Source organism: Orcinus orca, chromosome 10 (assembly GCF_937001465.1).
Source record: "Orcinus orca chromosome 10, mOrcOrc1.1, whole genome shotgun sequence".
Taxonomy (NCBI): Eukaryota; Metazoa; Chordata; class Mammalia; order Artiodactyla; family Delphinidae; genus Orcinus; species Orcinus orca.
The window spans coordinates 30540769-30557478 of NC_064568.1; the positions used below are offsets into that span (position 1 = coordinate 30540769).

Consider the following 16710-nt stretch of genomic DNA (forward strand, 5'->3'; position numbering starts at 1 on the left):
GAACTTACCTCTCCACCTATATGAAGGAAAAGGCTTGAGAAGAAGCAATAGAACTTTATGGGAAAATGAAGAATACTAGTTCTGAATATTTTAATTTGCTATCACTTTATGTGCTTTCTTTTGCTACTAGCTACTCTACTTCTGACATCCTTCACATTTATTGTGCAGACATGTACTTGTTACCAACTACATGAAATTGAAAATTAATTTATCATGCATTTTCAAAGCTCTGATTGGCATAGCTCTCTGGTCACCCCTGTCCCAAGACCATCAGAATATGGCTTGAGTCTGTAGTGGAACGATATCATTGCTAACACCTGCCCTGGCCCACCTTTAGTCAGAGCCTACTAAGAGTGGCAGCCAGAGAGAGGGGCAGAAGCCTTGCCATGTTATGCAAGCTTTGAGGTTTGCTGTTAGAGGCAATAACAAGATACAAACTAAAATACAGATGACTAACAAAAGTGCTAGGCTATATTTAAACAAGTTCTAGAATTTGTAATGATCCCTTTTTTATCAAATTGGTTTTTTGGGAGCTTTTTGTAAATTCTTTTCCTGTAGGATTATTTCTCCCATTTATTATATAAGTCAAAGGGAAATTAGATTACATACTTTATTTTATTTATTTTTTAAGAATAAGTTTTAATTTAATTTGTCAAAATTACAAAACACTTTCTTTGTTTTGCTCTCAAAATACAGTGAATCTGTCTTCATGTTCTGGATGCTTAGTTTTTTGTTTTTGGGGGTTTTTTTTGTTTTGTTTTGTTTTGTTTTTTGGAGTATAATTGCTTTACAATGTTGTGTTAGTTTCTGCTATACAATGAAGTGTGTCAGCTATATGTATACATATATCCCCTCACTCTTGGACCTCCCTCCCACCCCCCCATCCCACCCATCTACAGATTACATATCTTAAATGTTTACTTACATATAAATCAGTTGAAGAAAATCAGTTGATTTAGGCATTCTTACTATTGTTGCATTATTTTATTTATTTTTAAACTTGCCTTTCATTTCTTTTCTTTTCTTTTAATTAATTTATTTATTTTGGCTGCACCAGGTCTTAGTTGCAGCACTCAGGATCTTCGTTGCGGTGTGCGGGATCTTTTTTTTAGTTGCACCATGCGAACTCTTAGTTGCAACATGCATGTGGGATCTAGTTCCCTGACCAGGGATCGAACCCGGGCCCCCTGCATTGGGAGCTTGGAGTCTTACCCACTGGACCACATGGGAAGTCCCTAGTTGCATTATTGTAGAATGTTATATCATTAGAGTAACACTATTATAACTGAGGAAAACAATGTCATGCTATAAATAATGGTGGACAGATGAGTAATAATTGCATTACTTATTATGCTTGAAGTTTATAACTTGTAGTTAAAAGACTTTATTTGGTGTTAGACCATTTGAATATTTTTAAAGGGAAGTTAGATGTATTCAGAAGCAAAAAACTAGGCACAATCATGGTATTATGATAGAGAAAAAATACACATATGACAGTAAAGACTAATTAAAATAAGCTTTCAATGATTGTAGTTTAAGTCCCTAATAATCAGTTCACATTTGAGATCTTCATCAGTGTGAGAGCCTTAAAAGTATGATTTTTTTTTGCATATTCTCATCTTAGTCTTGGCTTTACTATATATTTTATTCCCTAGGCAGACATATATACTAATTTTCCTGATACTCAATTAATTTTGAATTTGTACTTCTTATCTGAAAAGCACACTATGGAAATATATCTGGTGGTGAGTTATAAAATAAGACTACCACGTAAAATGAATTATCTAGGAAAGCTGTTAAAACAGAGTACCCTTCATACAATTGCAGCTTCTGAAAGAAAAAAAAAAAAGCATGTTACTATTATCATCTCTGTTTTGTATTTTATGCCATTATTCCCAACGTGGCTTTGGGTATATATAGCTGGTTGGTGATTTGAAATACTTAGCTTTATATTAGTATTTTATTACTTCTCTAATTCAATTTTTTATCTAGAAATATAGTCATTTTCTTCCTTTTGTTTTGTTTTGTTTTGTTTTGTAGGTTTTGGCTCTACAGTCAAATAAAGATTTTTCTGTGGAAGCATAATGCCATCTAATTGTCATGTCAGTGTGGTTGGTTGTAATTTGGATGTAGAAATGTAGAAATATTGATAGAAATTATTGTGCGCTCTATGAATCAATATACTGAATTTGGACCTAACGATAGTAGGACACTTAATAATAGCTAGTGCCATTAGGACTTAATAATAATTGGACACTTAATAATAGTTGGTGCCATTAGGCAAAGCATTATATACGCCTACAGGGGAATTAGTTACTACTTGTGACACCATTTTATAGATGAACAGAGTAAGGGTCAGAACAGTGACATAGCTTGTTCAAGGTCATATGGCCGAGCAAGATGAACCTGGAATTGAGCTTGGGCACATTTCCTTAACTCCTTTTTTTTTTTTTGAATTTTCTTTTATTTATTTTTTTATACAGCAGGTTCTTATTAGTTATCCATTTTATACATATTAGTGTATACATGTCAATACCAGTCTCCCAATTCATCCCACCACCACCACTTTCCCCCCTTGGTGTTCATACATTTGTTCTCTGCATCTGTGTCTCAATTTCTGCCCTGCAAACCAGTTCATCTGTACCTTTTTTCTAGGTTCCACATATATGCATTAATATATGATATTTGTTTTTCTCTTTATGACTTACTTCACTCTGTGTGACAGTCTCTAGATCCATCCACGTCTCTACAAAGGACGCCCTTTCGTTCCTTTTTTATGGCTGAGTAATATTCCATTGTATATATGTACCACATCTTCTTTTTCCATTCGTCTGTCAATGGGCATTTAGTTTGCTTCCATGACCTGGTTATTGTAAATAGTTCTGCAATTAACATAGGGTGCATGTGTCTTTTTGAATTATGGATTTCTCAGGGTATATGCCCAGTAGTGGGATTGCTGGGTCATATGGTAATTCTATTTTTAGTTTTTTAAGGAACCTCCATACTGTTCTCCATAGTGGCTGTATCAATTTACATTCCCACCACCACCAGTTCAAGAGGGTTCCCTTTTCTCCACACCCTCTCCAGCATTTGTTGTTTGTAGATTTTCTGATGATGCCCATTCTAACTGGTGTGCGGTGATACCTCACTGTAGTTTTGATTTGCATTTCTCTAATAATTAGTGACGTTGAGCAGCTTTTCATGTGCTTCTTGGCTATTGGTATGTCTTCTTAGGAGAAATGTCTATTTAGGTCTTCTGACCATTTTTTGATTGGGTTGTTTGTTTTTTTTAATATTGAGCTGCATGAGCTGTTTATATATTTTGGAGATTAATGCTTTGTCTGATGATTCATTTGCAAATACTTTCTCCCATTCTGAGGGTTGTCTTTTCATCTTGTTTATGGTTTCCTTTGCTGTGCAAAAGCTTTGAAGTTTCATTAGGTCCCATTTGTTTATTTTTGTTTTTATTTCCATTACTCTGGGAGGTGGGTCAAAAAAGATCTTGCTGTCATTTATGTCAAAGAGTATTGTTCCTATGGTTTCCTCTAAGAGTTTGATAGTGTCCGGTCTTACATTTAGGTCTCTAATCCATTTTGAGTTTACTTTTGTGTATGGTATTAGGGAGTGTTCTAATTTCATTCTTTTACATGTAGCTGTCCAGTTTTCCCAGCACCACTTATTGAAGACACTGTCTCTTCTCCATTGTATATCCTTGCCTCCATTGTCATAAATTAGTTGGCCATTGGTGCATGGGTTTATCTCTGGGCTTTCTATCCTGTTCCATTGATCTATATTTCTGTTTTTGTGCCAGTACCATATTGTCTTGATTATTGTGGCTTTGTAGTATAGTCTGAAGTCCAGGAGCCTGATTCCTCTAGCTCCGTTTTTTTCCCTCAAGACTGCTTTGGCTATTCGGGGTCTTTTGTGTCTCCATACAAATTTTAAGATTTTTTGTTCTAGTTCTGTAAAATATGCCATTGGTAATTTGATAGGGATTGCATTTCATTTCAGTTATTGTATTGTTCATCTCTGTTTGTTCTTTAATTCTTCTAGGTGTTTGTTCTTTAATTCTTCTAGGTCTTTGTTAAACATTTCTTGCATCTTCTCGATCTTTGCCTCCATTCTTTGTCCGAGGTCCTGGATCATCTTCACTATCATTATTCTGAATTCTTTTTCTGGAAGGTTGCCTATCTCCACTTCATTTAGGTGTTTTTCTGGGGTTTTATCTTGTTCCTTCATCTGGTACATAGCCCTCTGCCTTTTCATCTTGTCTCTCTTTCTGTGAATGTGGTTTTTGTTCCACAGGCTGCAGGATTGTAGTTCTTGCTTCTGCTGTCTGCCCTCTGGTGGATTCTAGAAATACAGTCATTTTCTCCAAACTCTATGTATCAGATACTAAAGTAGATAGTTGCAAAGCTACGTAATTTTTCTTATGTAACAGTCCAAACTAGAACATTTGAGCCAAAATATTATCCATATTTGAACATGAATTATGTGGACTGACTACTTATAGTGTTCAAATTAGCTAGGAGCGTCTAGATCTTCTCTTCATCTAACTCTGTTAAGGCCTATAAAACAAATTTACAAACAGCAGATTAAAAGGACCATTTTAATCCTTCCTCTCAGCTTTCCTGGTATTGTTGCTTTCAAGGTTTTTTTTTAGCACTCAGTAGTTAAACTATTTCATTACATTGTTTTTTTCCACTCACTCCTACATGCTTGACTAGCAATTCTGAATAACATTCTCACACACATTTATATACACACAATAGAAATGATATTTACTCTACATGAGGCCAGTTATATTTCTGTGTAGCCTTTAAAAAACTTTAAATGTCAATATGTTTGAAAAAAATGGACGAATTCTATTTTGAATGTATTGCTTGCATTTTTATTTCTGTATATCATGAGTTACAACATAACATACTCTCTAAACCTACCAGGCATATTTAATATTTATTTTTATGTGAGTATTTATTTTAGGCTGTTCACATCTACATATCTTTATTGTTATCTTTTGAAGCTTTCTTCTTCCCTGAAAAAGTTGGTTCCTGTAACTTGGCCCTTCATTGTTATAGGCAGGGAGAGAAGGTTATAAAACTCTTGTCTCCTTAGAATAATGTCATACAACTTTGGCTTAAAGATCAATATTTGCAGATAAATATATATTTGGTTATACATAGGAGTTTTCACAAGAAACCTTTGTTTTATCAGTTAAAGAGCATGAAGTCTAACTTATAAGGAAAATATGTTTTTGTCTTGAACAATGAAAGGAGTCTCATCATTTTCCCCAAATATTCACATGATGATGTTTACCCATCCAATACAGTCCCTGTAACTTCTGCTATGATTTGTCTGTGAGGCATCATTGGCTACAGGTAAAGATGTTTACAAAAGTAATTTGCCCAAGTCCTTGTAATATCAAGCATGCTGCGAAGTAGTTACTTGTTAGAAACAGTCACATCTTCCTTTCATTTTATTTGGTATTATTTTAATAGTTTCCTATTAAATTCAAGAGGTAGAAGTTAGAAATACTCCTTGGGGATGGTTTTTAGTGAAAACGTTTAAGATACATTTGAATGGTCAATCTTGCTATCATCAAAGAAGAAATGATTTTTTTCATTCTGTTATGACTAATATCTTTAGCTGTATTTGTGCAAATAACTGTGCTCTTTATTTGACAACCAAAGTATATACCTGTATCATCTCTATTGTCCGCTAGTGCTGTTGTTCAGCTAAAAGGTTCTGTCAGTTCACACATTTAATTACTAAAACGTTGGACAAACGTAAAACTCCTGCTGACTCTATCTCAATTACAAATTCAAAACTGCCATCAAAAGTGTGTGTGGAGGGCTTCCCTGGTGGCGCAGTGGTTGAGAGTCCGCCTGCCGATGCAGGGGACACGGGTTCGTGCCCCTGTCCGGGAAGATCCCACGTTCCGCGGAGCGGCCGGGCCGTGAGCCATGGCCGCTGAGCCTGCGCGTCCGGAGCCTGTGCTCCGCAAAGGGAGAGGCCACAGCAGTGAGAGGCCCGCGTATCGCAAAAAAAAAAAAAAAAAAAGTGTGTGTGGAATATTGCAGATGTGTTTTGTTCAGAACTTTTAAGAATGTTATGTAGATTTTTTTCTGGGTGGACTGAATTAAAAATCAGTTGAAATATAAATAAACATGATCATCCACTTTTTACAAAGGCTAAAACAGAGTTCTATCCTGACTCACTCAACATTAAAGTTGTAATACAAAGAGCCTGGGTCCCACCTGCTCCAAGTAGGTGGCCCTCCTGAGTGATTAAAATTACAACTCAGCAAGAGCTATTCGTTTTGCACATCCAAAAATTATTGTCCAAGTGCCCATCTGCATGTCCTTTTAAGAAACGTAGTTCAACAGAGGAAGTGCTGGGTCCTTGGGGAAATCATTCTCATCTTCAGCGTACATATGCTGTGCTACAGTTAGTCAGACAAACTCTATTGATGTTCCTGGCACTGGGCATGATTGAATAACAAACAAATGTTTCTGAGCCCAGAAGACCAACAGTTCAAGAGATTTGGACTTTTAAAAAATATATATTAAGTTAAATCAAAAACATTTTGTATTTGTTCTTCTGAGAAACAGATGAACAGATGATTGGAATATGAAAACAGCATAACAAATTCTTTACTACTCTGACCAATTATATTCAATTGCTCTGCAGGTTTTCAGTAGCTAAATGATAAACCAAAGGGGGAAAAGTGGTTATTTTTCAATCAGATTATAGTAAACTTCTTATGCATGTAACAAATGTATATGTTATTTAGTATAAAATTAATACAAAGACATGTCGAGCCCACATGTGTTATGTATGTGAAAGCAATAAACGTCATCTATACCTATATAATCTATTATAGTAAGTCAGAAACATTACTAAAGAAAGGAGGAAGGTTTTGCCAGTGCACCACTACTAGTAAATACTATACTATTTTTTATTCTCCATTTATTTCCTAAAATAGAAGCTGACACAACTTCTAAAATAGAAGCTGACACAACTCAAATCAACCTGTTAGTCTCGTGTATTGTCTTGCCTTTCCCATTTATCCTAATTCCCCTTTCAAAATCTGGGATAGACCAGAATTAGTGGTTCTGGGGCAGCCAAAATAGGCAAGCCTTTTGTGCTCTGTACAGATTCTCCAGTTATTTGTCTCTTTCATATATTTAAAATAGCATAGAAACATTACTGTGGAAATGCAATACTACGAAGAGAATGAATACCTATTAGGGAACACAGCTCAATCTGACCATTTCTTGACCCATCTCCAAACCAGGGTACATCTTAGGAAAATGTGAAGTGAATGTCCCTGTACATACTCTTGAATAGTTCTGTGTGTATAATCACTGCTCATGCCAAGCAAAAAGAAATACACCTGAGTAAACTTACAGAAGGAAGAAAAGTTCTCTGATCCACTTACAGGTGGAAAAAATACACTTCTTATCAAATGTATTGATTTTTAAAGTTTCTTTTAAATGATCTAGCAAACATCAGGCTGTCCGTGCATTCTTCTAAATTCTCATAATAGTACATCTGAAACTTTTTTTTTTTTTTTTTTTTTTTTTTTTTTTTTTTGGTGGTACGCGGGCCTCTCACTGTTGTGTCCTCACCCGTTGCGGAGCACAGGCTCCGGACACGCAGGCTCAGCGGCCATGGCTCACGGGCCCAGCCGCTCCACGGCATGTGGGATCTTCCCGGACTGGGGCACGAACCCGTGTCCCCTGCATCGGCAGGCGGACTCTCAACCACTGCGCCACCAGGGAAGCCCCATCTGAAACTTTTAAATGAAATTTACTACCTTCTACCTTATGAAATTATTACTTTTGTAGGTATCTATCTTTCTGCTATTAGACTTTATGCCTCTCGAGGGCAGTGTCCTTTTTCTTCTTACCTATATATCTTATATAGTCCCTAGAAAATGCCTTACACATAGTAGGAGCTTAATAACTATTTATTGAACTAACGTTTATTGCAAAAGCTCCTAATTTCTACTTATGTCATATACAAAATGGAATCCCAGAGTGATCCAGAGATTCTGGTCCAAAGAGTTATAATTATACCTTTTCCCCTTAGCCAGCTTGTTTTTAGGGGCAATCTGTTTTAAATCCACCATACATGTGCTTATTTTTTACTGTGAAAATGTGATGGAAACGAATAAGTAGAGGGTATTCTGGTCACAGAAATCCCATTGTCAATTGTATATAACAATTATAGGAAATTAAACTGGAATTTTTTTTTTTTTAAGTTGGAGAAGATATAGCACTGTCTAGCAACCAGACTGAATTTTTAAAAATCTATCCTAGTTCCACCAGTACCTTCTTAAAACCAAGGCCTGGAAGCTGTTTGTTCTGTTTTCTGTTTACCTTTCTTTAGAAAACTGGCTAAACTTTTATTCTCTTTTTGTCTCTGTGAAACAAAAATTGCAAGTGTCACCACTCCATTACCTAGTAACTCAGAGCACTAGGCATTTTTCAGGTCTCTTGCACTCTTTCCAGTTTTCTGCCTGAAGGCAGAGTTCTTCAGTCATGTGAACATCCTCAGGGTTCCCAGGATGTGGTGAAGGACAAGCTCACTCAGTAAATGTACAGCAAAGAGAGTTGCGCAGTGCCTGCAGCTCAGGCCTCGCAGTACTGTCACGAGGGCGGAAATATTCTTACCTCTCTTATTTTTCCACTTGGGGCATAAACTAAGGTTTATGGATTGACACCCAATCACCATCTTTTCTTTCCCCTATCTGGGACTCTGAATAAATTTCTCCATCATATATAAAGAAATATACGTATCAGAAGATCAAGCCAGCATAGACAAAGAAAATAAGGCCCAGAATGAATACCAAGAAGAAATGTTTGTAAAAGATCCTTAGACACTTTGCAATTCTTTCTTTACTACAGATAGGCAAGCTATTTCTTAGGAGAGGTTCTTACACCCAAGTGTACCTTTCTTGAGACCACAGTTGTCTGATAATCCCAACTGCTTTCCATAAGAAAGGAAAATCATAACATGACTAGGGTTAAGGATTGCAGACTCCATGTAAAAGCTTTCCAGAGTCACTAAGTACAACATACTCTGCCTTCTACAGAACTCTCAAATCAGTCCAGCCTCCATCATCACCACCACTGAATTAACGCAAGTCACCTCAGCATTTCTAATCATTCCAATTTAATAGTCTCCTAATTGGCCTCCCTTACTACTATCTCCACAGACACTTCAGACACACCACAAACAATATCCACACAAACTCATTCCCATACCTTCTGTTTTGTGCCGTCATGACATTCTTCTCGTCCATCAAATCACTCAGTGACCCCTTGTCTTTGGGATAAAGTCCCTGGATGGCAGGGATTAACTTTTCGCCTACCATTATATTCCTAGCATCTGCAGCACATAGAGCAATACGTAGCCCGTGATGAGGAAGAAAGGAAGAGAGGCAGAACAATGACAGACACACAGACAGATAGATCCCTTCTAATTGAAAGGTTTGATAAATTCCTCTCTTGTCTTGTGCCCAACCTAAAGCAGACTCTCTCACCGTTAAACATACTTCACTTCTACTGAAATGGAAATTTCACCTTAGATAGTGATCTGTATCTTGAGGTGTATGATGACCAAACATTCAGGAAGAAGCTGAACAGTTCGATCAGTCATTCAAATATTTTGTTTAAAAATCCAAATTTGGGGAGTAACCAGATGTTTGGTTCTGTATAGCTATAAATGAAAGGATAGTGGAATAGCGTACTGAAACAGAAAGTAAGATAGTACAGTCTCAGACATCAAATAATGTCTTTACATGTACTCTGCTTTTGTTGATTTTTTTCTGTTCTGTTTATTATTAAATATATTTATAAATTTATATATAAATATATAATTAAATATATTAAATATATCTGTTTAAATATAACAGATAAGACAAGTTAGAAAAATCTCATGACAAGTATAAGCAATTATCACATTAGTTTTTTCTTTAAATTTATTGTTTTATAGCAGAAAAATATCTACCAACTGAAATAACACTGTTTCTCTTTTTCCTTATTTACCATCATGGCCATTGATTTTTTTGTTTGTAATTCCTCCTTTCTCAGATTTTAAAAATTAAAATTTTTAGGGATAATTCCAGAACTGTACATTAGTAAAATGTTTCTAGCTTTTATTTTCAGCTTTCCAAATAATTATATTTGGTGAGGTTCATGTCTTGTGGAAAAATACTTTCTATAATTGAAATTTTCACGTAAGAAAAATATTTCACAAAACATGCTCTATTATCTATTGCTCTTGAACAGTAAAACTTTCGTACAAAAATATAAGGCAAAAATACTTTGATAGGCCAGTTTGTTTTAAAAGTAGCATTTCCCTACATAAATAAGGTAAATTTTGTAAGTTCCAGTTCTTTCTCCTCTCATGGAGTTAGCTTATCAGGAAGCCAAAGTATACAATTCCTAAGTTTTAGGTAACTTCTTATGGATCCTCTTCTTTTTCATACTTTCTTTGGAATGAATATATTTGAGCAACTATTTCTTAACTGTACTCTTGTTACTCAGTGGTAAAAAACATGCTTTACCAAGACGAGAGGCAAACATAGCAGGGCATCTTAGCAAATGATTTATGCCTGTTTGCATTGCTGTTTTTAGTTTTCTTTTTTTATTGCAGAATAAAATAGTATATATATATATATATATATATATGTATGTATATGTATATGTGTATGTATATGTATGTGTATTTTGCTTTATTCAGAGAATACATGAACTTGTTAAGAACTTGTACTCAGTAACTTATTCACCACAAGTTTCAGCTCAAAATGATTTCACTTTGTTCCTCTATAGGGTAACCACAGTGTCCAGGGTTCAACCGGCCCAACAACTAGTCCTCCAAGGTTAACTCAGTTAACATTAGAGAGCGTGCTGGGGAAGACTGCCAGGTGGACAAGTAAAGGATATCTAAAAAATGCCTACACAGAAGCAGGAGCATCAGAAAACCAGAATTCCTTGGCTAAGCAGATAGATAAAAAAGACTTTGAAACGAGTTTGGTGCCTACACCATGCCTTTCTCCCCCTGGAAGAAGGAGTGGATCCTCTCCAAAAATTCCACGTCCTGTTATCAAAGCAAAGGACCTACCAGCCCATCAAGTGTCATCTTCAATATACAACATCTCCCTACAGGAAATTTCAGGGGAGGAGTTGAAACCGATTCCTGAAGTATCTGTAAGTGGTTTCATTCTGGTTTACATATGTGGGCAATACACCCTGCTGCGTTCTGTACTGTACCACTTTGCACACATTTGCACCAGTATCTATTTTTCATCATTTGGGTGATCAGTAATGTATTTTCTTTTTTTTTAACATCTTTATTGGAGTATAATTGCTTCACAATGGTGTGTTAGTTTCTGCTTTATAACAAAGTGAATCAGCTATACATGTACGTATATCCCCATATCTCCTCCCTCTTGTGTCTCCCTCCCACCCTCCCTATCTCACCCCTCTAGGTGGTCACAAAGCACTGAGCTGATCTCCCTGTGCTATGCGGTTGCTTCCCACTAGCTATCTATTTTGGTAGTATGTATAAGTCCATGCCACTCTCTCACTTCGTCCCAGCTTACCCTTCCCCCTCCCTGTGTCCTCAAGTCCATTCTCTACATGTGCATCTTTATTCCTGTCCTGCCCATAGTTTCTTCATAACCTTTTTTTTTCTTTAGATTCCATACATATGTGTTACCATACGGTATTTGTTTTTCTCTTTCTGACTTAACTTCACTCTGTATGACAGACTCCAGGTCCATCCACCTCCCTACAAATAACACAATTTCGTATCTTTTTATGGCAGAGTAATAGTCCATTGTATATATGTGCCACATCTTCTTTATCCATTCATCTGTCGATGGACACTTAGGTTGCTTCCATGTCCTGGCTATTGTAAATAGAGCTGCAGTGAACATTGTGGTACATGACTCTTTTTGAATTATGGCTTTCTCAGGGTATATGCCCAGTAGTGGGATTGCTGGGTCATACGGTAGTTCTATTTTTAGCTTTTTAAGAAAACTCCATACTGTTCTGCATAGTGGCTGTATCAGTTTACATTCCCACCAACAGTACAAGAGTAACACTCAGTAATGTATTTTCTTTCCTGTTTAGATGTGTTTTAGCTCAGTAGCAGCAGATGTTAAAAGAGTATCTTGCACATCCCAACAATTACAGAATGCCTCATGTTTTTAATGAGAAAGATAATTATCATGATAGTTATTTTTTATTTCCCAGTTACTTCTCATAATTTGAGTTATCACTGCCTGCAAGTTATAAATGAAGATCTTATTTTTGAGCCAAAGGTTTACCAGTAAAATTGATAGATTTTCAATAACAATCTACATTAGGAGCCATAAAAACATCGTTATTCTATTCACTTTCTGGTCTCTTTGCAGCCGTTTCCCAAATAATAAATTATATGAGTGAAGGTTAACAGTAAAGCAGTGTCATTGAATAAATCCCTAGGCTAGTTTGGTGGCTATATTCATGTCCATCAGATTGATTTTTTTCCTTCCTGTGTGAGTATTTTTCTTCCTTCAGTTCCCCCATCGCTGTCCTTAGAAACTAGAGAACAAATGAGGCTATGCAGAACAAATGACACTTATATTTCTTTTTTTTAAGCATTAAAGCTTTTTTTAAATTTGTCATGTCCTAAGTATTCTGTGTGTGTTACAGTGTAAAATTTTGGTTCAATTATATTCTAAGCGTGTTAGAGTGGATTACCTAGTGCAGATAATAGACATATACATCATTACCATCAACTAATATTTCTTTATTTATTTTTTATTCCTTGGGATTTTGATAGGGGTTGCATTGAATCTGTAGATTGCTTTAGGTAATATGGACATTTTAATGTCCGTATGTTAATTCTTCCAATTCATGAGCACGGAATATCTTTCCATTTATTTGTGTCTTCAGCTTCTTTCAACAATGTCTTATACTTTGCAGGTCTTTCACCTCCTTGTTTAAATTTATTCCTAGGTATTTTATTCTTTTTGTTGTGATTGTCAGTGGGATTGTTTTCTTAATTTTTCTTTCTTATAGCTCATTGTTAGCATACAGAAATGCAACAGACTTTTTTGTATGTTGATTTTGTACCCTGCAACTATACCGTATTTGTTTATTATTTCTAATGTTTTTTTGGTGGAGTCTTAAGGATTCTCTCTATATAAAATCATGTCATCTGCAAATAGTGACAGTTTTACTTCTTCCTTTCTAACTGGAATGCCTTTTCTCTCTTTTTATTGCCTAATTGCTCTGGCTAGGACTTCCAATACTGTGTTGAATAAGAGTGGTGAGAGTGGGCATCCTTGGGCATCCTTGTCTTTTTCCTGATTTTAGAGGGATAGCTTTCAATTTTTCACCATTTAGTGTGATGTTAGCTGTGAGTTTGTCATATATGACTTGTACTATGTTGAAGTACGTTCTTTCTATACCTATTTTATTGAGAGATTTTTATCAGAAATGGGTGTTGAATCTGGTCAAATGCTTTTTCTGCATCTACTGAGATGATCATATGCTTTTTTTCCTTTGTTTTATTAATGTGGTATATCCCATTTATTTATTTGTGAATGTTGAGCCATGTTTGCATGCCTGGAATCAGCCCCACTTTATCAAGGAATATGGTCCTTTTAATGTATTGCTGTATTTGGTTGGCTCATATTTTGTTGACGATTTTTGCATCTATGTTCATCAAAGATATTGGTCTGTAATTTTCTTTTTTTGTGTTGAGTTAGTCTGGTTTTGGCATAACGGTAATGTTGGCCTCGTAAAATGAGTTTGGAATCATTCCTTCCTCTTTAATTTTTTGAAGAGTTTGAAAATGATAGGTATTAAATCCTCTTTGAATATTTGACAGAGTTCACCTGTGAAGACATCTCGTCCTGAACTTTTCTTTTGGGGAGGTTTTTGATTAATGTTTCAGTCTTTTTATTAGTGATCAGTCTATTCAGATTTTCTGTTCCTCCATGATTCAGTCTTGGAAGGTTGTATGAAACTCTTATGTCTAAGAGTTTGTCCATTTCTTAGGTTGTTAAATTTGTCAGCATAATATGTCTAATTTGTGTTCATACTATTCTCTTATAATCCTTTGTCTTTCTGTGGTATCTGTTATTTATCCTCTTTCATTTCTGATTTTATTTATCACAGCCTTCTGTCTTTTTTTCTTAGTGAGTTTAGCTAAAGGTTTATCAATTTTGTTTATCTTTTCAAAGAACCAGCTCTTAGTTTGACTGACATTTTCTGTTGTCTTTTTTTTTTTGAATTTTTTAATTGTATTTTATTTTTTTATACAGCAGGTTCTTATTATTCATCAGTTTTATACACATCAGTGTATACATGTCAATTCCAATCCCCCAGTTCATCACACCACCATCCCCACCCCACCCCCACGGCTTTCCCCCCTTGGTGTCCATACGTTTGTTCTCTACATCTGTGTCCCAAATTCTGCCCTGCAAATCGGTTCAACTGTACCATTTTTCTAGGTTCCACATACATGTTTTAATATACGATATTTGTTTTTCTCTTTCTGACTTACTTCACTCTGTATGACAGTCTCTAGATCCATCCACGTCTCAACAAATGACCCAGTTTCGTTCCTTTTTATGGCTGAGTAATATTCCATTGTATATATGTACCACAACTTCTTTATCCATTCGTCTGTCGATGCGCATTTAGGTTGCTTCCACGACCTGGCTATTTCAAACAGTGCTGCAATGAATATAGCATTGCATGCGCCTTTTTGAATTATGGTTTTCTCTGGATATATGCCCAGTAGTGGGATTGCTGGGTCATATGGTAATTCTATTTCTGGTTTTTTAAGGAACCTCCATACGGTTCTCCATAGTGGCTGTATCAATTTACATTGCCACCAACAGTGCAAGAGGGTTCCCTTTTCTCCACACCCTCTCCAGCATTTGTTGTTTGTAGATTTTCTGATGATGCCCATTCTAACTGGTGTGAGGTGATACCTCATTGTAGTTTTGATTTGCATTTCTCTAATAATTAGTGATGTTGAGCAGCTTTTCATGTGCTTCTTGGCCATCTGTATGTCTTCTTTGGAGAAATGTCTATTTAGGTCTTCTGCCCACTTTTGCATTGGGTCGTTTGTTTCTTTAATGCTGAGCTGCATGAGCTATTTATATATTTTGGAGATTAATCCTTTGTCCGTTGAATCGTTTGCAAATATTTTCTCCCATTCTGAGGGTTGTCTTTTGGTCTTGTTTATGGTTTCCTTTGCTGTGCAAAAGCTTTGAAGGTTCATTAGGTCCCATTTGTTTATTTTTGTTTTTATTTCCAGTACTCTAGGAGGTGGATCAAAAAACATCTTGCTGTGATTTATCTCAAAGAGTGCTCTTCCTATGATTTCCTCTAAGAGTTTGATAGTGTCTGGTCTTACATTTAGGTCTCGAATCCATTTTGAGTTTATTTTTATGTATGGTGTCAGGGAGTGTTCTAATTTCATTCTTTTACATGTAGCTCTCCAGTTTTCCCAGCACCACTTATTGAAGAGACTGTCTTTTCTCCATTGTATATCCTTGCCTCCTTTGTCATAGATTAGTTGACCACAGGTGCATGGGTTTTTTCTGGGCTTTCTCTCTTGTTCCATTGATCTAAGTTTCTGCTTTTGTGCCAGTACCATATTGTCTTGATTACTGTAGCTTTGTATTATAGTCTGAAGTCAGGGAATCTGATTCCTCCCACTCCGTTTTTTTCCCTCAAGACTGCTTTGGCTCTTCAGGGTCTTTTGTGTCTCCATACAAATTTTAAGATTATTTGCTCTAGTTCCATAAAAAATGCCATTGGTAATTTGATAGGGATTGCATTGAATCTGTAGATTGCTTTGGGTGGTATAATCATTTTCATAATATTGATTCTTCCAATCCAAGAACATGGTATATCTCTCCATCTGTTGGTATCATCTTTAATATCTTTCATCAGTGTCTTATACTTTCCCGCATACAGGTCTTTTGTCTCCCTAGGTAGATTTATTCCTAGGTATTTTATTCTTTTTGTTGCAATGGTAAATGGGAGTGTTTCCTTAATTTCTCTTTCAGATTTTTCATCATTAGTGTATGGGAATGCAAGAGATTTCTGTGCATTAATTTTGTATCCTGCTACTTTTACCAAATTCATTGATTAGCTCTAGTATTTTTCTGGTAGCATCTTTAGGATTCTCTATGCATAGTATCATGTCATCTGCAAACAGTGACAGCTTTGCTTTTTCTTTTCCGATTTGGATTCCTTTTATTTCCTTTTCTGCTCTGATTGCTGTGGCTAAAACTTCCAAAACTATGTTGAATAAGAGTGGTGATAGTGGGCAACCTTGTCTTGTTCCTGATCTTAGTGTAAATGCTTTCAGTTTTTCACCATTGAGGATGATGTTGGCTGTGGGTTTGTCATATATGGCCTTTATTATGTTGAGGAAAGTTCCCTCTGCGCCTACTTTCTGCAGAGTTTTTATCATAAATGGGTGTTGAATTTTGTCGAAAGCTTTCTCTGCATCTATTGAGATGATCATATGGTTTTTCTCCTTCAGTTTGTTAATATGGTGTATCACGTTGATTGATTTGCGTATATTGAAGAATCCTTGCATTCCTGGAATAAACTCCACTTGATCATGTTGTATGACCCGTTTAATGTGCTATTGGATTCTGTATGCTAGTTTTTTGTTTTT

At 35.9% G+C, this 16710-nt stretch overlaps 1 protein-coding gene across 6 annotated transcripts in view; it reads left to right on the top strand.

Moving 5' to 3' along the window:
* CFAP20DC (CFAP20 domain containing) overlaps nt 1-16710 on the top strand; it is a 280714-nt gene that overhangs the window by 171101 nt on the left and 92903 nt on the right. For all 6 annotated transcript variants that reach the window (XM_049715292.1, XM_033424729.2, XM_033424728.2 and 3 more), the window contains exon 13: nt 10842-11219. In XM_049715292.1, the coding sequence (XP_049571249.1) occupies nt 10842-11219 (378 nt within the window). The remainder of the gene's footprint in view (nt 1-10841; nt 11220-16710) is intronic.